A 22,998-nucleotide genomic window follows, 5' to 3' on the forward strand; every position below is an offset into this window, starting at 1 on the left:
ATCGAGAATCCATCAGCGAATACAAAACGCAAGTAAGAACAGCCCAGGCCACATATTTCTCTGATAGAATAGTGACGGCCAAATCGAAACCAAAAGAGATTTTTCACATCGTAAAACAGTTAATGAAGCCTCCCCCGCCGTGCAGGTCGAAAAATCCACCACTCACTGCAATAACGTCGCTGAATTCTTCTACCAAAAAGTAAACACCATCTACTCAGCCTTTCCCCCCCATTAAAAACATCACCTCCTCTACCCCAGTACTATACCCCCCCTACTTCCGCAATCCACTTTGACTCACTTCCCCCTACTGGACCTTACAACTCTTGAATCCTTAGCGAAGAGAGTCAAATCCGGATCTCCTGATGACTCAGCCCCGCCAGACATAATAATGACCGCCTCCCAGGTCACCTTGCCTATAATTAAGGAGGTACTAAATGCATCAGTCACCTCTTGCATGGTTCCGGTCGCATGGAAGCAGGCCAATGTCAGAGCTCTAGTAAAAAAGCCTAATCTAGACCCAACTGACCTGGGCAACTATCGACCCATCTCCCTGCTCCCTTGGGTGAGCAAGATCTTAGAGAAACATGTAAACCATCATCTAGTACATTTCTTGGAAAGTTTTCACTTACTAGACTCCACACAGACGGGCTTTAAACCGAAACATGGGACCGAGACCGCCCTCCTCATGGTCACCGAGGAAGCTAGAATAATCCTGGATCAAGGAGGATCAGTGGCAGTGATCCTCCTTGACCTAAGTGCAGCGTTCGATACGGTCAGTCATGACACTCTGCTGCACCGTATGTCCTGTGCCGGGATTAAGGATAAAGCCTGGTCGTGGTTCAAATCCTTTCTAGAGGATAGATCCTTTAGAGTCTTTGAGGGTGAGTCCGTCTCCTCTAGCAGACCTCTGAAGTGTGGAGTCCCCCAGGGTTCCTCTCTGAGCCCAGCCCTCTTCAATCTATACATGAGGCCACTGGCTGAGGTCGTCCGTCCTTTCGGGATTAAGGTCATCTCGTATGCGGACGACACGCAGCTGGTGGTCTCACTGACGCAGGATGACAACCTACCGGCGTCTGGCGGGCTCAGAGAGTGCCTAGAAGAGGTGAAGACTTGGATGTCCTCCTCATCCCTCAAGCTGAACGGGGACAAAACGGAGCTGATGCTCCTAGGCCTCCCAGATCTTTGCCTCCCCGATGCCCTATGGCCCCCGTGTCTGGGTCTTCCACCAACTCCCAAAGACAGTATCAAGAGCCTCGGAGTCTGGCTGGATAGATCCTTATCGTTCAATACGCAAGCCACGAAATTGTCAGCCACCTGTTTTGGCATCATGAGGATGCTAAAGAAAATCTTCCCTCTCCTTCCCATGGAAGCCAAACAGGTTGCTATACAAGGGCTTATACAATCACGCCTTGATTTTAACAATGTACTCTATCTCGGCGCCCCAGACTATACTCTGCGCAGGCTGCAGATAGTGCAGAACTGCGCAGCCCGCTTACTGTTGGAGATCCCTCGCAGACACTCAGTGAAGGCTGGATTGGTTAGCCTCCATTGGCAACCAGTCCGCCAAAGAATTCTTTTTAAAGCAATGTGCATTGCCCATCAAGCCTTCTGGGACACTGGTCCGAGTATTACTCGCAACCTAGTCACTCACTACACGCCCAACAGAAGTCTTCGCTCCAGCCAGACCTTTCTAGCAGTGACTCCTAGAATAAAAAGATCTAGGCCCGGCGGCAGGTCCTTCGCCTACAATGCCTCAAGGACGAGGAAGGCCCTTCCACTTCACCTCAGAGCCAACTCGAATCTCACCTTATTTCGCAAACAGCTCAAAACCTTCCTTTTTAACTCACCTTATTAACTTCACCCCCCTTCTCTGTCTCCGGTAGGTTTTGGTTATTACTAGCGCTTGGACGCCTCAGGGCAGCAATTCGCGCTCTACAAATTCAAGTTCAATTCAATTCAATTCAATTATGTTGCTGTATTAGAAATGCATTTAAAAGAGTAAAGGCTCGAGAGAAGAAATGCTAGCAGAGGCCTAACTGTGGTTTTCTTAGCATGACTAGAAATGTTGAGTTGGAAATGTACCTTGAGAAAAACTTATGTTTGCAGTTGAATTTCGAATTGAAACTTAGAGTGTGCAGAGGGATTCGTTCTCATGCATTTCTTTTGCAGGTGCAAGGCCATGTAGCTCGTTAGGTAGAATGAGCCATTGTTTGGAAGTTAGATTGGTAGGAGTAAAGACATAGGGAATGCGCTGGCAGGTGCACTTGCAACATTTGGTGGAGAAGGGGCCTGGGATCCAAAGACACAGCAACGGTTTTGGAAGAAGAAGGTTTGACACTGGAAAAGTGCGAGGGGCTGTACCAGCTGAAGGAGGAGTGTCATGGACGTACCCATTGTTTTGGGGATTTTGTATTAGGGAAAGTGCCCCGAGGGTGGAGAGTTAGTTCGGTCTTAGTGAAGCTAGGGTTAGGGTCAGTTGGGTTTAGACGGGGTCCGGTTTAAGGCAGTCCAATTGGATTTGCAGTTAGACATGGGTCTTAGTTTGGATTAGGCAGGAGAAACTAAGGGGCATCTTAGAACGAGCTCAGTAGTTTAGGCTATTTACTTGGAAAAAAGTCAATGTGCTTCTTAGGGAGCCTTCACAGCTGACACCTTTTTCTCTTGCCTGGGAGGTATGTTAAGTAGGGATGTCACTTTAGAGTTGATGAGGGACAGACTAATCTTTTCGTTCCATTGGAACAGATGCAGTCGAGAGTTCCAGTGGGCACAGTGATTGCATGCCTGATGCTTCTTGAATCAACTTTGCTTTTATTCTGAGTTGTCTGAGACTCCTGTGTAAGATTATGTTTGTATTAGTGGCAGTTTCTTTTTTGAACCTCTTGCTGAGGTGCTTGTATGTTCAGTTATTTTTGGATTTGTAATACATTGTCAACTTTCCTTCGGAGTCAGTGGTCCTTCAGATTAAAATGTATTGATTTTGGGAATCTGTCAAAGGGGTATTGAATTTAAAGAACTTACTTCACACTTCCATGCAGACTAAAGAGATCCGTCGACCTGGGGATTTCTCGGAGTAGTGAGGTAAAAATCTAGTTGGGAATCCCAGCGTCATCAATCGGTATTATGGAAAGCCACAAGGTATAGGTTATCTAGGATGTAACAATAACACTTTTTGTGAAAATGTTAATATGGAAAAATAGAATGTAATGTTGATAGGTTGGCAGTACAAACAATTGACAGTTCCAGAGAGGCTGGTTATTACCCTGCATGTTGCTCAATTGTTAATTTCAACGCTCTCATTTTGTATGTCAACTGATCAGGGATAATTTTGCATAAGGGCACATACTCTAGGGTAAACCCAAAGGACCCTTGTACGATTGGGTGGAATTCTAGGTATGCTGCTGTTGATTATGATAGGCGTCTTTATTCACACCCAGGGTTTTTCTTAATATCTAATTGGACTTACTCCAATATGCAAAATGGTACAAATGATGTGGCCTTCAGGATGGTGTTGCCTCTAGGTGTGCCCTAGTAAACATGCAAAGCCTAGGTCAGATGGAACCTTGACAAAGGAATTTTGCGAGGGGGTGAAAGACCTGGAGGTCAATAATTATAGTATTGGAATTACCTTTGGGTACATTCTTTCCTCCATTATTACTTTTGGTGGTACCGCTATAGCCAGGGGTGAAAGGGCCAGGGGATATTTTGGGAATAAATTGCAGATACTACTTAACTCTGTAATAGCGGCTTTGCGTGGAATCACCACCCAATTAGAAAGTATGCAAATATCTTCTAAGCAAACTAGATAAGCTGTTGATTTCATTCTAGCTGAGAGCGGTGGTGTGTGCGCAGTAGTAGGAGACCAATGCATAGTCAGAATAACTAATAAGGAAAATAATATTACCTAAATATTTTAGATGTTTTTGAAAATGTTAAAGGAATGGAAAGCGGAAATTGGAGTTGGTCCCTCTTCGGTGGATGGGGTTGGATCTACGAAAGGGTGATCTACTTTGTTGTGATACTGATTGCTTGCTGTGTTCTGGCGCAGGGTCTCCCCTTATGTTGCTCCTACTGCACCACCCTTTTCACCAGTAAGAGAGTCTCAATCCATGATACTAATGCAACAATTATGATTCAAAAGGAAGTGAACGATCTTATGCAGATAGACAAGGGTAGTTTTGAGACTTCTTCCCTCCTTATTGATTCTCTTCCTGAACCTGAAGACATGGAATTTTCCTAAAATCATATTATCTTGCTTTGAAAGATGTATCTTTTGTTATCATAATATGTTTGCTTAGCTCATGCTAAAAGGAGGGTCTGTTAGAATAAAAATCGTAAGGTAGCATTCGCTGCGCCATTTTATGTGTAGGCCCCATTTTGTATCATGACTGAAACCAATCATTTGCCATTTCCGAGAAATGGCCTTCTCTAGGTTATTTTTCTTCAGATCTTAGTTTTGCTACACTAATGAATGCACTGTTCTTATTAGGGCATACCTTTCCTTTAGATGTAAGCCCTCTCCCACTTGTCTAGTGACGGCCACAGGCAGGAAGACCTTGACTGATAGATAATGTGTGCCTGGCTTCAGAACTGAAACTTACTCCTTTGTAATTTACTGTTCAGTTGCAGTTTTCTGGAAAATTCCATGGTGGGCGTGTTTTCATTGATTCTGAAATGTACATATTGTATTGTTATACTTGTTGAAGTCAGACTTTCTCTGCAGCACTCTTCGTGACTGGGCAGACAGGACTCCGCTCTGAACGCTTTGAATAAACAAATATTGGTTTGTATTCTCTACTGTCTGACAGACTCTTCATTTCGAAGAAGGCAGAGAGATGGTCGTGGGTGACCTGGGAGGCGAATCTGGTCACTTCCTTCAAGTTTAAGAGTGTATCTGTACTTAATGGCTCTAAATTACCAACAGTGAAAATACTGCTGGTCATCATCCATGGACTAGCCTAGAGGAGAACCTCTAAGGTACATTCACGCACTCACTGGCTGACGGAGCACATCCACAGCCAAGTCATGGCATTTTGTAACCAAAGGGAAGGGTCAGGTGAACACAATGGTATAAATTGCCCTTTGTAGGATTATCTGGTCAACAAAGTGGATTTCTGCAGTCATTCAGGAAAAGATTCAGCCACTGAGGGCCTTCTGGAAATGTAAGTGTGCACCTGAGATACATCATGGAAATGTGTACCTACAGTAGATTCACTGTTGAACATGATGGCCTTGACTTCGAAAGAGCAATGCCGTTGGAACATAATGAGATTGGAAGGCAATTGTGCCATTGCTAGACAAAAGTATGCATTGACTACCTAGTTGGCTGTCATATCAGACATGACATGGTCTTTATTTTTTTGGCAGATTTATATAGGGCAAATTCAACCCGAAAGGTATTGGAACGCTTTACAGGAGCACCATTTACATTCATTATTTTTTTGGGTAGGCACAGGGAGATTGAGTGATTTGCCCAGAATGACAGGATGTGGAGTCAACCCTGAGGCTCGAACCTTGGTTTCCCAGCTCCAAAGTCGGCAGCTCTAGCCTTGAGACCACATCCTCTCCTCAATCAATCAATCAATCAATCAATATATTTGTATAGCGCGCTACTCACCCTGAAGGGTCTCAAGGTGCTGAGGGAGAGGGGTCCGTTACTGCTCGAAAAGCCAGGTCTTGAGTTGCTTCCTGAAGGAGAGGTGGTCCTGGGTTAGTCGAAGGTGTATGGGGAGGGAGTTCAATGTCTTGGCTTCCAGGTAGGAGAAGGATCTTCTCTGAAGTTTGGCTGTGGTTCCGGTGTAGAGGGTGTTTCCGTAGTCCAGTCGGCTGGTGACGAGTGCCTGGGTGGCTGTCTTCCTGGTTTTGGTGGGGATCCATCAGAAGATCTTTCGGAGCATGCGCAGGGTGTTGAAGCACGATGATGAGACGGCGTTGACTTGTCTGGTTATCGAGAGGGAGGAGACCAGGATGAAGCCCAGGTTACGTGCGTGGTCCGTTGGCTTGGGAGTGGTGCCCAGGGCAGGGGGCCACCAGGAGCTGTCCCAGGCGGAGGGCGATGATCCCAGGATGAGGACTTCCGTCTTGTCTGAGTTCAGTTTCAGGCGGCTGTTCTTCATCCACTCTGCGACGTCTTTCATCCCTTCGTGTAGGCTGTTTCTGGGGGAGGCTGAGTCGTTTATGAGGTAGAGGATCAGCTGGGTGTCGTCGGCGTAGGAGATGATGTTGAGGTTGTGTTGGCATGCGATGTATGCGAGGGGGCTCATGTAGACTTTGAAGAGGGTGGGGCTGAGCGATGACTGTGTTACGCCGCAGATGACTTCAGTGGCCTCGGATCTGAACGGGGGGAGGCGGACTCTCTGGGTTCTTCCGGTGAGGAACAAGATGATCCACTCCAGTGCCTTCTCTTGGGTTCCGGTGTTGCTGAGGCGCTGCACTAGGGTGCGGTGGCAGACAGTGTTGAATGCTGCGGAGAGGTCCAGGAGGATGAAGGCCGCTGTTTCCCCGTTGTCGTAGACCTATATTTAGTATTCAAAATAAATCAATTATTTGGAAAGTACTAGTACATAGGAATAAATCCTGAGCAGAGAAAGAAAGACCAATCTTGTCTATACATATATATATACAATGCACCCATCAAGTGTTCCAAAAGATGCTCTTGACAAACATCAACATTTATTTGAATATTTACAATTGCATAAAAATACTTTATACATGCATCAAGAAAGAATACTGCCAGGCGCAGTAGCAAAGTGCAAAGAAAAGTGCTTGTGTGAAGAAAAGATAGATAAAAGGATTAGGTAATTCACATAAGAGAAATAAGGTACAATTCCTTATAACAGAAACCTGACCCAAATAACTGAATCAAAATAATTTCTTTTTACAATTTATGACGAGGTGTTTGAAAATCAAATCCAAAAGCATATGAGAGTATTATTTGGAGGGCACTCAAAAATCGGTTGTGCAGCAGGAAAAACGAATCTCCCCGTCAGTTCTGTTAGATTAGATCAAAGGACCAGCACAAATGTGCGGTAGCCACAGGTAAGCAAACCCAATGCATGGAGTTCTTGGCGGAATCCCTCGTTTGACTCTCTAAATGTTCAATGGCTGGATTTTCCTTCGTATCCCCAAACCAGCTCTGCAGTCAAAACCGCATCCGGATATGTCGTCTCGGAGATGTGTGGCAACCGCACTTTTGTGCTGGTCCTTTGATCTAATCAAACACCTCGTCATTGATAGACTTGAGGTGACCTAGTATATATATTTTCCGCTGGTGGAGCACACCATTGGCTGGTGGCCCATCTAACTGAAGTGCTGCCTTTTACGTCTTAGGTTCCCCCTGCCCGTCCCTGTCCTGATGAATACCCGTAGCTGAGGTGTTAACCCACCCACCAATGCGCCAGGGTCGAAACGTCAACATTTTTCCACTCCTACTTTTGAAACCTGAATCTTTTTAACCCCTTCCCCCCGTCCATTGTAAATTGTAAAAAGAAATTATTTTGATTTACTTATTTGGGTCAGGTTTCTGTTATAAGGAATTGTACCGTATTTCTCTTATGTGAATTACCTAATCCTTTTATCTATCTTTTCTTCACATGAGCACTTTTCTTTGCACTTTGCTACTGCGCCTGGCAGTATTCTTTCTTGATGCATGTATAAAGTATTTTTATGCAATTGTAAATATTCAAATAAATGTTGATGTTCGTCAAGAGCATCTTTTGGAACACTTGATGGATGCATTGTATATATGTATAGACAAGAACGGTCTTTTTTTCTCTGCTCAGTATTAATTCCTATGTACTAGTACTATCCAAATAATTGATTTATTTTGAATACTAAAGATAGGTCTAGGACCATTTTTCATGTTTACCATTCGATACCCAGGTCCTTTGACTATTTTGGGTGATACCCCATTTTGTTAATGTTTCTCCGTTGTCGAGCAGGGATCTGATGTCATCAGTGGCTGCGATGAGGGCGGTCTCGGTGCTGTGGTTGGCTCGGAAGCCGGACTGCGAGTGGTCGAGGGAACCGTTCGTCTCGAGGAAGGCGGTAAGCTGTCTGTTGACGGTCTTCTCGACGACTTTTGCAGGAGAAGAGGAGGAACGAGATGGGGCGGAAGTTCTTGAGGAAGCTGATCTTGGCGTGCTTCCAGCTTTCCGGGAAGGTGGCGGTGTTGAGGGAGGCGTTGGTGATGTCCCGGAGTTGGGGGGCGATGATGGAGTTGGCCTTGTTGAAGCCTCCTCTGGCCTATAGTAGTAATAATTGTAAAAGCTACCTAATTGCACATTTTGGTGTGAAAATAAAGGACAGGCAGTCTGAGGTAATATGAATTTTTATGGTAATTTGTGTCCCCTATCGTAGACCCCAACGGCTCCATGTATGTGCTTCAAGTACATGTATGTTCCCTCCACTTTCAGCTATGAAGACGCAAATACATTTGCGTCCAACGTTAACATGTCCTCTTTCAGATCTACCATGAATGGGTCGGATATTCAGTTCCTAAGTGTGCCTTGCCAACGTCTTTACATGGTGCACTTTCATGTTTCACTAGATCTGGTGAGTTAGGCCCTGATTCCTGCCATCGAACCCTTTCTGCTTTCTGTTTCTGAAAGCTGCAGTCTGCTGTTTCCTGACCCTTGACTTACTCCCTGCGCGGCGAGCGGTGCCTGGCTCGACCTGCTTGCCTGCCAAGACTGTATTCAGCCTTCAAGTTATCTGCTCCGCTCCTCGAAAATACATTCCTGTCTAGTAGTTTAGGAAAACATTCTTCCCAGCTGCAGAGCAAAGGGCCCGGCCTCTCTGTCTCCGTGCAAGTAATTTCCTGCTCCTGTTACCATGGTAGGCCCATGGCCCCCTTGCTTTACACGTAGACACGTAGTCACATATGCACGCACTAGCAGTCAGTATAGAATAGCCTCTGCCCGAGAGAGACCTTTCCTTCTAGATAATACAGTTCCTCAAACACAAGATATTAGATATGATTTGGGATTAGGTTGTTCTGACACCCCAGACTTCTGTCTCCTCATGTAGGGCTAAATGTCAAGTCCCCTTCACCCTCCAGTTTCACGTCAATCACACGTCATGCTGCTGCGCGCGCATCCATGCCATGTATTTCTGCTGACACTGCAAGATTTCCCTATGAATCCACCCACTTGTGACACCTCTATGTGACGTGTCTAGCACACACCTCCGTGTACACCCTCATGCACGCCTTCTGTTACGTACATGTGTTCTTATCTCGTTTCTCTCAGCTGTTACGCCTTCTGCATCTATCACTATTGTAATGCATTGACTATATATATGATGTTCTGTTAATTAAGCATTGTACATGTCCATATCCATTCCCTTCCTGAACCCTTGTGGTGATGGAGCATGCTACCTGGTTCGAACCAATTCCTTTTTAAGGAATAAAACCTTCATAAAACTCAGATGCCACGGACTCTGCCTCTTATTTTTTGACTGAGTTATTCTTATTGAACTTTACCGCATAAATTAAGTATAGGTAATTTAAATTTACCACATAATTGGCGCCCGAACAGGAACTTCTCCCCCACCTTACGCGCCGGCGGTGCGTTGCAGGCCCGGTCCCCTGCCACAGCCGGACGGACAACTACGCGTACCCGCAGGATTTCCTGTATCTCCCTCAGGCCAACGGAGGTGACTGAGGCTGCGATCGACACCCAGACGAGGCGGTGAGGAGTGCGGAGGATCCCGACCAGAGCCTAGCTGAGAGAGCAAAGTCCGAGGTATTCAGAGGCCCACCAGTTCCGAAGTTCCGAAGTACCTACGTCACGAGTCGAGTCGAGTCCAGTCCGGTCCAGTCCAGTGTCAAGTTTCCGAGGCCTTCCGTTTCCGTGCTTCCCGGTGAGTACCGTTGCTGGGGACGCATCTAGATGGGTGCATTAATTGGTGCCCGGTCAAGACGGGTTTGGGTACACAGACCCGGTCTGCACCGTTTAGCGGTGTATATGTACTGTTTAGCAGTATATCGAGTATGCAGGTAGCTAGTTTTATTCTAGTTATTGTTGTTCGTTTTTCAAATGTTAAAATGTGTTTTAATGTCGTGGTATGAGTGATTGTTCGATCTACATTATCGTGTTTATTGTGTTAGTTGTGTCCAAGCTCCAAGTAAGTATCAAGTACCAAGTAGTACGGCTGAAACATGCCGCTGTTTTCCAAACTGAAACAGATAGGAACTAGAAAAGGGATACTAGAGGAAGCTGTTCCCATTCCACCCAGGGACACTCCAAGGTATTTTATGTACCACAAACACGGCTTAGATGCTGCATTATATCTCGATTTGTGGGTAGATTACACCAAAGATTTAGCAGAGAATCAGAGATGGCCTGCTACAGGGACATGGGATGCCGAGTGCATCATGAGAGTAGAAGAAGCATTATGGAAAAAGAAATCCAGACAGTCACAGAAAGATGCCATTGAACTATGGCGTAAAGAATCCCACAGACGGACCGAGAAAGCACTCAGAAAAGCAGAGAAAAGTAGAGAGGATTCAGACAAAGCCCGAGAAAACGTCTTAGTTGAAGAGGGGATACGAGTAAAAGCAGAACAAGTAGACCGACAACGAAACACTCTTGTGAATGGTATGTATCCTCTTCTGGCCGAGGGTTTACCTAAGGCCACTCCGGAAATACCGAAGGATCTGCCCCCTCCATTGGTTCCGACTAAATTACGTCACAAGACCACAAAAGATATTTTCCTTTCTTCCTATTTAGACGATGTAGCTCCCGAATATACCAATGTTCCGCCTGCACGCATACCACCCCCTGACCGCTATCCCCAACGACAGGACACTCCTCCACCACTTCCTGCAAACCCCATTAACCCTATTAATCCGCAAAATCCTTTCGGGCCTGACACGGCCCTACCGACAGATCATGCTCAAGCCTCCGCTTCAGGAGGTGCATCAGGAGGTTTCCAGACCCCGCCACCAGTACATCGATTAGATGTTAGAGAACTAGCAATGCAACGTACTCCGAAACCGATTACCAGTGAAAAAGCGAAAGAACTTCTCACATATTGTAGATATGACCCCATACCAGGCAAAGATGGTTACATGTTATTAGCCTCAATACGTATAAGACGTGCTGCCGACTTTTTAGTTCTGTTTCCAGGAATAAAAGCTAATCTAGACAGGATATATCAGTTCGTCCAGACGGGGGAGGGTCCGGAATGTGTTCACGAGGCCATGGCGCATCAGAAAGTCGACATTCAGAGCCTAATACTAAGATTCCTCATAAACTGTTTCATAAGAGAACGAGACAGGCCTGGTGTAAATCAAGAAGAGATGAAGGTACTAACTGCATGGAGCCGGAATATTTCAGACGGAAAACATGATAAACAAAATTGTATAGAGGCCATGTACAGAAAGATTCGTAAAGAAATAGTAGTATTCCATGCAAAAGCGAGAGCTGAAAGGGAAGCAGAATCTGATGCAAATAAATCCTCAGAGGAGGAACCAGAGGAAGAGACAGAAGATAGAGGAACAATAGCCTATGTAGGGAGGGGTAGACCCTTTAATAAACCGATACGTCCAGAAAGTAAGAGACTCTTTCACACTGCTATGTCAAATCCGAAGACTCCTGAATATCTATTCCAGGCTACTGATAGAATACTTCAAGAACGAATGGGGTACCATGTACTCAATTCTATGGACGAACAAGAACTAGCCAGGTCAGCCGTACAATGGGCTGACAATTCTGATAAATATAGTAATGACACATTAGCGCAGACCTTTTTAAATCTTTCCCCAGACGAACAGCGACTAGCTGGTATGTACATGATACAGCACCTCCTTATATTGTATAAAAGCCAACATTCTGATCCGGGGCCCCTACCGGATATACTAATAGAGCTACTCATGAATAAATGGAGAGGTCTAGGTACTGACTTAATTAAAGTAATTCTAGAACATCGACACAAGTATAGTGCTTTCCTGAATCCACAGTTTTTTCCAGCTCCACCCGTAGAAAGAAAAATGTATTACATAGACAGACAGAATCCCTTGCGAGAAGTGCATCCAGTTAGGAATGATGATAATACCTTTAGACGTGTGTTTGTGTACACGCCCATAACAAAAATGGAACTATTAGAAATGAAGAAACTGGTGCCTAGTCACGACAAAGACCATGCAGGTTTTCACCGTGAAATAAAAGACATGTTACTCATGGGTGATTATACCTATCCCGACATTATGAAAATATTAAAAGTATTACTGCCTGCCGGTATTTACGAGAAACTGAAAGAAAAAGAGTGGGAGAGCAAAAGATTGATTGGGCTGCATTAGAGAACGAAGAAAATACTCGAACCCCAGGCCTAGGGCTTGGGGACAAAACTAAAGCATTACCAGGATTATTAGTACAGGTTTTGCCACGTTTGTTAGCAACAAAAAAGGAGGACTGGGATGCAATCTCAGCCTGCAAACAGAAACCCGATGAAGACACTAGTGATTTTTATTCCCGATTTGAGAAATGTTTTGTTATTAATAGTGGCCTGAAAGCAAGTAGCGAGTCATATCCACATCTTTTTGTATCCAAATTGGTCGAAAATTCCCTGCCTCAGGTTAAGAACCGAGTACTGAAAGTCGAGAGCACATGGCAAGCAAACACGCCTTCACAAATGTTACAAATGTTACAGTATCACCAGAATAGAATTAGGGAAGAACATGAGCACGAACAAAGACGTATGAAAGACACGAAAATGAAAATGCTAGTTGCTCAGTCAGTTCCAGCTGACGGTAATAAAAAGGGTATGACACAGTCCAATAATTCAGCAGCTCCTGTTAAAGGGACATGCAACTATTGTAAGCAGCCAGGTCACTACATAAACGATTGTGCAGTATTGAAACACAATATAGCTACAGGTAAAACTAAAGAAAGACCGCGTCCTCCTAGACAGGACCAAGCCCAACAACAAGTATCACAGAATATCCAGCCTATGCAAGCTTCACAACAGACAGTGCAGACCGTAGCGGTACCACAGCCACAGCCCATTGCCGCAACACAACATGCAACGCAACAGATGTACCAGTATGCACAAACAGATTATCCCGATTATCAGCGATACACATGAAATAGCCTAGAGAGGGAAGTTGGCTTGCCTCTTATTGAGGTTCCTGTAGATCAAGAGGGTCCTTACGTACATAGCCAAGTATTAGGGAAAGATAGAAAGTTTTTGATTGATACAGGGGCAAGCAGGACAACTATAAGTCATGACGAGGTTCCAGGGGCACCCCTCTCAGGCTCCCAGAATGTTTCCCTTGGATTTTCAGGCAAACCTATTGTGAATGAAGTATCGAAACCAGTACCTCTTTTAGTTGGTCCGTTGTCTCGCACTACCGATTTGTTATTGACGAAATCATGTCCAGAAAACTTGTTAGGTATCAAGACACTGAAAGCTCTAGGAGCTGTTATTTGCTGTTCTCCGGAAGGAGTAAGATTGTTCCTACGTGACTTTAAGGGTCACTATGTGTTGAGAGATATTGATCCCAGATTACAGAATGTTCCTGCACATTTATGGGCACAAGGCCCCACTGATGTAGGTTGTATGCACATTACACCATATCGAGTCACACTCAGGCCAGGAGTAGTACTACCACGAATCCGACAATACAAGTTACCCCCAGATGCTGTAGCGGCTTTACTGAAAATTATTGACAAGCTCATTGCACAAGGAGTGGTTGTTGAAACCGACTCGAATCTATGTAATTCCCCTATCATTCCGATTCTTAAACGTACTGATCCAAATGCACCCCCAGTTTATCGATTAGTCATCGATTTGCGCGAATTGAATAAATGCATGGTACCACAGTATCCCGTGGTTCCAGACATCTCATCTCTATTGACTGCCATTGATCCGAAGCAACGTTCTTTACTGTAATTGATCTGAAGAACGCCTTCTTTAGTGTCCCAATTGATCCAGAAAGCCAATACCTTTTCGGATTCTGTTTAAATGGTCGAAGCTTCAAATTTGCACGCGCACCTCAAGGATTCACAGAAAGCCCCAGCATCTACAGCCAAGCACTGAAAAGACAACTAGACAGTATACACATGCCTGACAACACTGCCCTGTTACAGTATGTCGATGATATACTGATCACCGCCCGCAGCGAACCTGAATGTGAGCATGCGTCACTGACGGTTTTGCATTTCCTGGCTGACAAGGGACACAAGGTGTCCCCTTCGAAGTTGCAATTCTGTGTTCAGCAAGTGGTTTACCTTGGGCACTTGCTGTCCAAAGGGGGGAGACAGCTAACACCTGATCGCATTCAGTTAATTGTAAACATGTCACAGCCCAAGACACAAAAGGAGGTACGAGCCTTTATAGGCCTCACTTCTTACTGTAGACAATGGATTCCTCAGTATGCATTTCTAGCGAAACCACTCATACAGTTGACAACCCAGGAGGCAGCGACATCGACTGCCCTCCCTTGGACTCAGGAACATACACAAGCTTTTGACGACTTAAAGAAAGCCTTATGTCAAACACCAGTTTTAGCGACACCATGTTACAGTAAGCCTTTCACACTTTTTGTTACAGAACGTGAAGGTACTGCATTGTCAGTACTCACTCAGGAACAAGCAGGTTCACACAAACCGTGTGCTTATTTTTCTAGCACATTAGATCCGGTAGCCCAGGCGTTGCCTGCGTGCTTGAAATCTGTAGCAGCAACAGCTCTAGCAATCAGACAAAGCGATTCCATAGTGTTAGGACACCAATTGACAGTACAAGTTCCACACTCTGTGGAAGTTCTTTTAAACCGAACACAGACCCAGCACTTGACGATAGCGCGACTGACAGGTTATGAATTGACATTGTTTCAGCCACACATAGAAATCAGACGTTGCAACACATTGAACCCTGCTACACTTTTGCCATTAAGTGAGACAGACCCAGTGGCACATGATTGTATTGAAGTCATTACCATTACGACGAAACCCAGACAGGACTTGACAGACACCGCATTACCAGATCCAGACCTGACACTTTATGTGGATGGTTCATGCATGAGAACAAGTACAGGAGAATTAGTGGCCGCCTACGCAGTCACGACAGAAACTGAAGTCATAGAAACGAATTGTATTGACACCCTGTCGGCTCAAGCAGCAGAGCTCATCGCTCTGACACACGCCTGTATTCAAGCCAAGAACAAAAGAGTTAACATATACACAGATTCACGTTATGCATTCGGAGTTGTACACGACTTCGGAGTGCTCTGGCGAGAGAGAGGTTTTTTGACTTCTCACGGTGCCAAAATTCAGCACGGTCCCCTCATTCAAGCTCTGTTAGATGCAATACATCTGCCTACAGCGATATCCATCATGAAGTGCAAGGCACATACGAAAGTCACAGATACAATTTCCCAGGGGAACGACCTGGCAGACCGAACAGCAAAGCATACAGCTCAGACTCAGACTCACGCAACTGATCTGACAAAGACAATAGTCCAGACACGAACACATTGTATGACAGTTAAGGATCCCGCCCTAGATGTAATTGATATACAGACACATGCTACACCAGACGAAATCAAGAAATGGATTGAACTAGGAGGGGTCCAGACAGAACAGGGATGGATGACGAAGGGAAAATCTACATGGTTTCTCCCTGACTCTATGGTCCAAGTAATCATTAACACAGTACACAGTCCTGCACATTTAGGAGAAAAAGCCATGTTAGACAGTATTCAAAACCTCTGGTTCAATAAACATTTACGAGCAGCAGCCAAACAGAAAGTGCGTACTTGCATGATCTGTTGTCAGTTCAACCCAGGTAAAAGCATTCCCGTGGAGCAAGGTGGATTTCATCCTCCCGATCACCCTTTTGAAGTCCTCCAGATGGATTATATCCAGATGGAACGTTGTCGAGGATTCAAATATGTCCTCGTAGTTGTATGTGCACTCTCTCGTTGGACAGAAGCATATCCAGTCCCAGATTACACTGCTCCGACCACTGCCAAGCAGCTGGTTCGTGAATTCTTCCCCAGATATGGTTTGCCCCGCATCGTATATTCAGATAACGGTCAGTCATTCTCGTCCGAGCTTATGAAGCAGGTATCTCTCCTGCTCGGCTATCAATGGAAGTTCCACTGTGTCCGACATCCCGAGGCAGCAGGTCTCGTGGAACGTCATAATCAGACTCTGAAAATTCGTCTTGCCAAGATCTGTAGAGAGAAAGGCGTCGACTGGATAGTAGCTTTACCAGTTGCGCTCTTTTTTATGAGAATGGTCGCACACTCAAGAACAGGGCTATCCCCGTACGAGGTGGTCTTTGGTAGGCCACCGAATATGTGGGGGACGCCTCTGCCGAGAAAAATAACCGATGTTGATTGTAACATGCTGACAGATTACCTTGCTTCCTTGATGTCTGCACTACAATCATGTCGTTCACAGGTTGCTGCAGCCTTTCCCGACAACACTGAGGTGAAGCCACATGAAGTTGTTCCGGGGGACCTCGTATTCATAAGGAACTTCGACAGGAAAAGTCCGCTGGAGCCCCGTTGGCAAGCGCCGAAGCTAGTACTTTTGACTACAAGGACCGCGATAAAAGTGGAGGGCCGCAAGGGCTGGCTTCACTCGAGTCATGTAAAGAAATACCATGGACTGCCGCCAGATTTGAACTCTCAGCCCTGCCCTCCTCCACAGACTGACTCAAAACTCCCCCTGGCCGAGAAAACTTCTTCCCAAGAATATAAATTAAAATTGAGGTCTAGCAAGTCAGACAGTTTAATTGTTTAAGTCCTCCCCTAGGTGAATCGGTTAGACAAGTCTCTGACATGTATCCCCTAGACCCCAATAGAGAGAGAGATAGACAGAAACAGCTCAAGAAACGTGAATATTGTAAATCACTTCACAGCCACTGTATCGTGACACTATTGATAATGTTTTTTCTGAGTCTTTTGATTATTGCTGCAAGTATACTGTTGCATATATACTATCCTATTTTCAAGCGTGCACATTCTTCCTTCAATATCACTGCCGAGCACTCTTTCAGTGAACTGCCCCCGCATGAGTTATCTTACCGACTTGCGCTGCGCAACAACACATTCATTAGTATGTTACATCATTCCCATCAGACCAGCAATGCTACCAATTGTTGGATATGTGGCCGACTTCCTCCCTATCAGAAATACAAGGGAGTTCTGCCCCTCTTTCCGTACCCGTTCACACACAATGGTTCCTGTGGTGCATGGTTTAGTTTGATTAATTCCTTAGATTCAAATTCCGTAGTTTACCAGGGCAACTGGGTAAGGGGAAATCTGAACACCGTTTTGCATAAAGTATGTTTCCCTGACAAGGAGGGTCTTCCCAAAAGGACAGGGACTGATCTAGAAAATGAAGTATATGGATTAGGTAACTTTACACTTAACCTCATGATTCTGAATGTTGAATCCGAAACCGAACCAGTCTTGCCCGCCATGTCCGTATTACCAGTCAAAGGTGAATTATGTGTCAGAAAGAATGGTTCAGTACACCTGGGTCATAGTAAATGTACTACTGTGATCGAATTCAGCGATAAAGGCAAGTCTAAATTTAAAGCTTCCCGTCATTCCTATTTCATTTGTGGTCATACCGCATATATACGCTTACCTCTAGATTGGGATGGTACCTGTTACATTGCATTCCTTCTGCCACCTGTTTTCCTAGCCCCTCCTGATTATCATAGGGACTCCCATCTAGTACACAATAGACCCCAGAGAGATCTCCCTATTGTCGACTATACTGAAACGGCATGGGAGCAATATACAGACTTCAATAAAGGTTTCTTTCCCTACTTAGGTGCTGTCTTTAATAGTAAACTGATACGAAAATTAACCAGAACCCTCGAAGCAGTAGTGAATGAAACTACTTCCGCCCTAGGTAACTTAACAGAGGAGCAGTCTGCTATGCGGATTGTTGTTCTTCAAAATCGTCTTGTCCTTGACGTCATCCTGGCCGATAGGGGCGGAGCTTGTAGAGTCATCGGATCGAGCTGCTGTGTTTTCATTCCAGAAAACGCGGCATCAGTATATAGAGCCATAACCCGTCTTCATAAGATTGCAAGTCAGATACACCAGAATCCAGGCACCTGGGCTTGGTCCGGTTGGTTCTGGAGCGTGTTGTCAGCCTGGGGATGGAAGGTCCTATCCTTCCTAGGTATTGCCCTTCTCATAGTATTCAGTTGCTGTCTATGTCTACAATGTGGGCCAGCGATTTGCGGCTTGTGCGCCACATCATGTATTCCTCATTCAAGTCCACGTTCAAAACACCGTAAGAAGAAAGAAGAGCAAATGATGTTACATGAACAGATTGATAGATTAATGAGGATTGATATCTCATGAAGGGTCCGTAGGGGACAAGGAGGGAATGAGGTAATATGAATTTTTATGGTAATTTGTGTCCCCTATCGTAGACCCCAACGGCTCCATGTATGTGCTTCAAGTACATGTATGTTCCCTCCACTTTCAGCTATGAAGACGCAAATACATTTGCGTCCAACGTTAACATGTCCTCTTTCAGATCTACCATGAATGGGTCGGATATTCAGTTCCTAAGTGTGCCTTGCCAACGTCTTTACATGGTGCACTTTCATGTTTCACTAGCTCTGGTGAGTTAGGCCCTGATTCCTGCCATCGAACCCTTTCTGCTTTCTGTCTCTGAAAGCTGCAGTCTGCTGTTTCCTGACCCTTGACTTACTCCCTGGCGGCGAGCGGTGCCTGGCTCGACCTGCTTGCCTGCCAAGACTGTATTCAGCCTTCAAGTTATCTGCTCCGCTCCTCGAAAATACATTCCTGTCTAGTAGTTTAGGAAAACATTCTTCCCAGCTGCAGTAATTTCCTGCTCCTGTTACCATGGTAGGCCCATGGCCCCCTTGCTTTACACGTAGACACGTAGTCACATATGCACGACTAGCAGTCAGTATAGAATAGCCTCTGCCCGAGAGACCTTTCCTTCTAGATAATACAGTTCCTCAAACACAAGATATTAGATATGATTTGGGATTAGGTTGTTCTGACACCCCAGACTTCTGTCTCCTCATGTAGGGCTAAATGTCAAGTCCCCTTCACCCTCCAGTTTCACGTCAATCACACGTCATGCTGCTGCGCGCGCATTCATGCCATGTATTTCTGCTGACACTGCAAGATTTCCCTATGAATCCACCCACTTGTGACACCTCTATGTGACTTGTCTAGCACACACCTCCGTGTACACCCTCATGCACGCCTTCTGTTACGTACATGTGTTCTTATCTCGTTTCTCTCAGCTGTTACGCCTTCTGCATCTATCACTATTGTAATGCATTGACTATATATATGATGTTCTGTTAATAAAGCATTGTACATGTCCATATCCATTCCCTTCCTGAAACCTTGTGGTGATGGAGCATGCTACCTGATTCGAACCAATTCCTTTTTAAGGAATAAAACCTTCATAAAACTCAGATGCCACGGACTCTGCCTCTTATTTTTTGACTGAGTTATTCTTATTGAACTTTACCGCATAAATTAAGTATAGGTAATTTAAATTTACCACAAGTCTTTGGAGATCAGCAAATCTTTAAATTTGCATTCATGAACAAAAGGCTAAAGAAAAAACTTAAGCCTTATTTTGAACATACCAGTATGAAAGAAAAGTAAAGGCAACCTTTCTAGAAAGCAAAGCTTGGTACTTCAGAGGGGTTTAGGACACATTTTGACTTGCATTGGGCTAGAGGATTAAGTGGAACCTAAGCCTTTTCTAATTTGTATAGTTTCAGGTTGACAGCCGTATCTGCTCTTCCACAGCCCACCTCCTCCAATAGTTTTATTTGATCAACAGTAAACAGTAAAACATGTATAAATAAAATGAAATCGTGCTTGGCTACTGCTTTTGTCACCAAGTCCTATTCTTGACCTTTTCGTATACACCTACTTATTCTACAGCATCTCTGTCTGGCACAAATTGCTGTTATGATTACTGGGCCTTCTAAGATTATCCCTGATTGTGGTATATAGTCACACAATATCCCATTGCACCTGAGGCTAGGCTGGATAGTCATTATTAGAATTATAATATGTCTGTCTCCCCCATTCATCCCATAGACCAGCGCTGTGTAACATAACACAATAAGCACACCTCAATGGTCAACCCATTTGTCATGAGAACACTTATCATATAGGCAAAAAACAACCCCTTCCCAACCGTACACCCTATATGGTGTAGCTCGCTTTTCATGTGCGTAAGGACTTCTGCACCACACAAAGAAGGTAGTTATCACCATATATTTGCTACAAAATCATGCACTACAATAATATATAATGCTTAAATAACTTACTTCTGTATTGGGTTTGTCTTTGGCATTGGTTTTCTAAGAGGAGAAAACAAAATGTTAGGAATCAAACTCCTACATTGAAAATATATATTACAAATGCTAGACTTTCTTACCCCATGTAACCATATGTCCCAAAATTCTTATACTTTTAATTACGTGTTGGCTATGAGTAATTATATCCAATAGCAGGGGGCGGAGCTAGCCGGCGTCGATGGCGGACGCGTGAGCCTTCGGCTCCTCGCATAGCCCCAGTATAATCCTGCTAAACTATCCTTAACCATGCCGAACAAGCCATAGCGGGCTCTTGAACATCTGCTGGCACCCCCAGCTGCCTTTGAGGAACTTTTGGGCCGACTACGGGCGAGCCTTCCCGACGATTCGGGGGTGTTGATCCCAGCGGCACAGCAGTGAAGAACTAGGCCGACAGCAGCGCACTATCCTGGAGAGGAGGCCGGGCGACGTCATCGGACGTGCGGCCTCAGCACTGGCAGTGGTCGGGCTGAGCGCGGGCTGCCTCGCAGTTGGGTTTCGTCACTGATCGAGTCGTCCTCTGCTTACTGGTCGGCGATAACCCCATGATAGAAGGGCCTGGAGGCTCGGCGGAGAGGAGAAGCAAACAACACCGGAGCCCTGCGTCACGAGGTGGGGTGGCCACCGGCTCGGTGCAATAACCTGTCCGATCCCCCGCAACGACGTACTGCTCTACCGACCTCTCCTATCCAAGTAGGGGCGAGGTTGACTGGGATTGGAATCGTGGAACTGGCTAACTCCTGGGCTGGGAGGTTTCGAGACTTGCAGAAGTGAACGGAAGGGTTCCGCTCGACACTGCAGACGCCATCTTGGGCGCATCGGACACTCGAAAACTGGCGGCAGTACTTCGACTGCCTGCGAAGATCCCGAAACTGCATGATCGGTCTGCTCCCCTGTTCTGCATTGTCACACGTTGGAGACTGCGATGGGGAAGAACGACGCAACCCAGGGGAAGAGCTCCTTTGAACGGCGTCGGCCGAAAGGGTCGGAGGTGGCGGCGCCGGACACATCGCCGAAGGGTGCTGCGGCGTCGGCCCCGGCAACCACGGAGCTCCGGGACATGTTGGCGGCAATGGAGAAGGGCATTCAGGATAGCATTGCCTCGGTGGGCACCAAGATAGACGTTCTGTCCTACCGCATGGATCGAATGGCGGAGCGTGTGGACAAGCATGCGGAGCGCCTAGACATGGCGGAGCGCCGACTCACTGAAGCTGAGGAGGCCCAAACGGAGTGGGACAAAGAAAGAAAGCAGTTTGATAGACTCCTGACGGTTATCAGAGACAAGACAGAGGACTTGGAGGCGCGATCACGCAGATCCAATCTCCGTATCACAGGAGTGGCGGAAACCACGCAAACGGGGAAAATGGAGTTGTACGTGGAGAAACTGCTGAAATTGCTACTGGGTGAAGAGGTCTTTTCCCCCATGTTCATTGTGGAACGCGCGCATCGCACGTTGGGCCCACAGCCTAAGCCTGGCGCACCTCCTCGCCCCATTATTGCGAAACTGCTTAACTATCGCGACAGAGACACTGCTTTGCGAGTGGCGAGGGAGAAAGGCAAACTACAACATGAGGGCATGGATATCTCCCTCTATCCGGACTTTACAGCCAGGGTGCAGGAAGAAAGGCGACAGTTTGCGCCATATAAGAAATAACTCCGAACGCTGGGCCTGGACTATGCGATGATGTATTCCGCCAAGCTTCGGATCAATACCGGTGGGAGGTCGTATTATTTCACGGACCCTAAGGAACTTCATAAGTCCCTGAAGACTTGGACGCGGGAGCGGAAGGAGGCCCGGCGTGGCCAAGATGACGAAACCGGCTCGACATCGAACCTGGATGACCAGGACTAGGGGCAGCTGTAGTGTGGCTAGACACTCTTCACTGAAGGTAGTCCATGGTCCCTGGCAACACGGGGACTACAAGTTTGAAGTTTGAAGAGGCGCGGGGGGCCTACGTTCGCCTCGCTGTGGCTTATTGATCGGGGGTCCGGACATTGATTGAACACTGGCCTCGTGCACTGATGGTAAGGTGTTGGAAGTAACGGGGGAGAGTACCCTGGACAAACGAGGCAGGCTTGGGGGGGCCAGTCTGTGTGGGAGAGAGCTATAACTCTTGATATCCGAAGGGCACTGAAATACAAGTGGGGCTGGAAGGGAGCGCTGTTCAGACATTCCTTCGGAACAGTTCGTGGTGTACTATATTGGCGCGCTCTGCCCCGGTGCCTTTGGTTGTCTCACTTTTCGAGGGGTTAGTGTTGGACTATTAGACACTACACCTGTTGAGGATACATGGGGGGGGTCCTAGGGGCCTGTCTGACCAGGTTGGGGGAGGTCGGCTGTGGGTGGGTTGGTGCTCTAGGGGCGGGAACTGGGGTTTGGTCTGTTGGGGAGAATTGTTGCTTGGGGTTCTTTGTGGGGTTTGACAATGCGGAGTGTGAACTGCAGTGTAGTGCTGTACTTGTACAGAAGCGCCGGCTGGCGGCTTTGAGATTAAGTGAACTGCTGTGTCCGGATTTGCTCATCCTCGATGATTATACACAAGTGAACCCTGGTAATGGCTAATGTTATGCCGAATTTGCATACAAGTGCCCTGAATAAGCTGAACCTGATGACATGGAATGTGCGGGACCTGAACGATATCCGTAAAGTAAGGAAGGTCCTTAGCT

The 22,998-nt window shown here is 46.0% G+C and overlaps 1 protein-coding gene across 1 annotated transcript in view; it reads right to left on the reverse strand.

Annotated features, from left to right (window-relative positions):
• Window positions 1–22,998, reverse strand: part of LOC147732555 (uncharacterized) — a 237,069-nt gene that overhangs the window by 33,102 nt on the left and 180,969 nt on the right. Inside the window, exon 8 of the mRNA XM_086954281.1 lies at window positions 20,305–20,337. Coding sequence (XP_086810407.1) covers window positions 20,305–20,337 — 33 coding nt within the window. The remainder of the gene's footprint in view (window positions 1–20,304; window positions 20,338–22,998) is intronic.

The sequence above is a fragment of the Lissotriton vulgaris genome, chromosome 2_1 (assembly GCF_964263255.1).
Source record: "Lissotriton vulgaris chromosome 2_1, aLisVul1.2, whole genome shotgun sequence".
NCBI lineage: Eukaryota > Metazoa > Chordata > Amphibia > Caudata > Salamandridae > Lissotriton > Lissotriton vulgaris.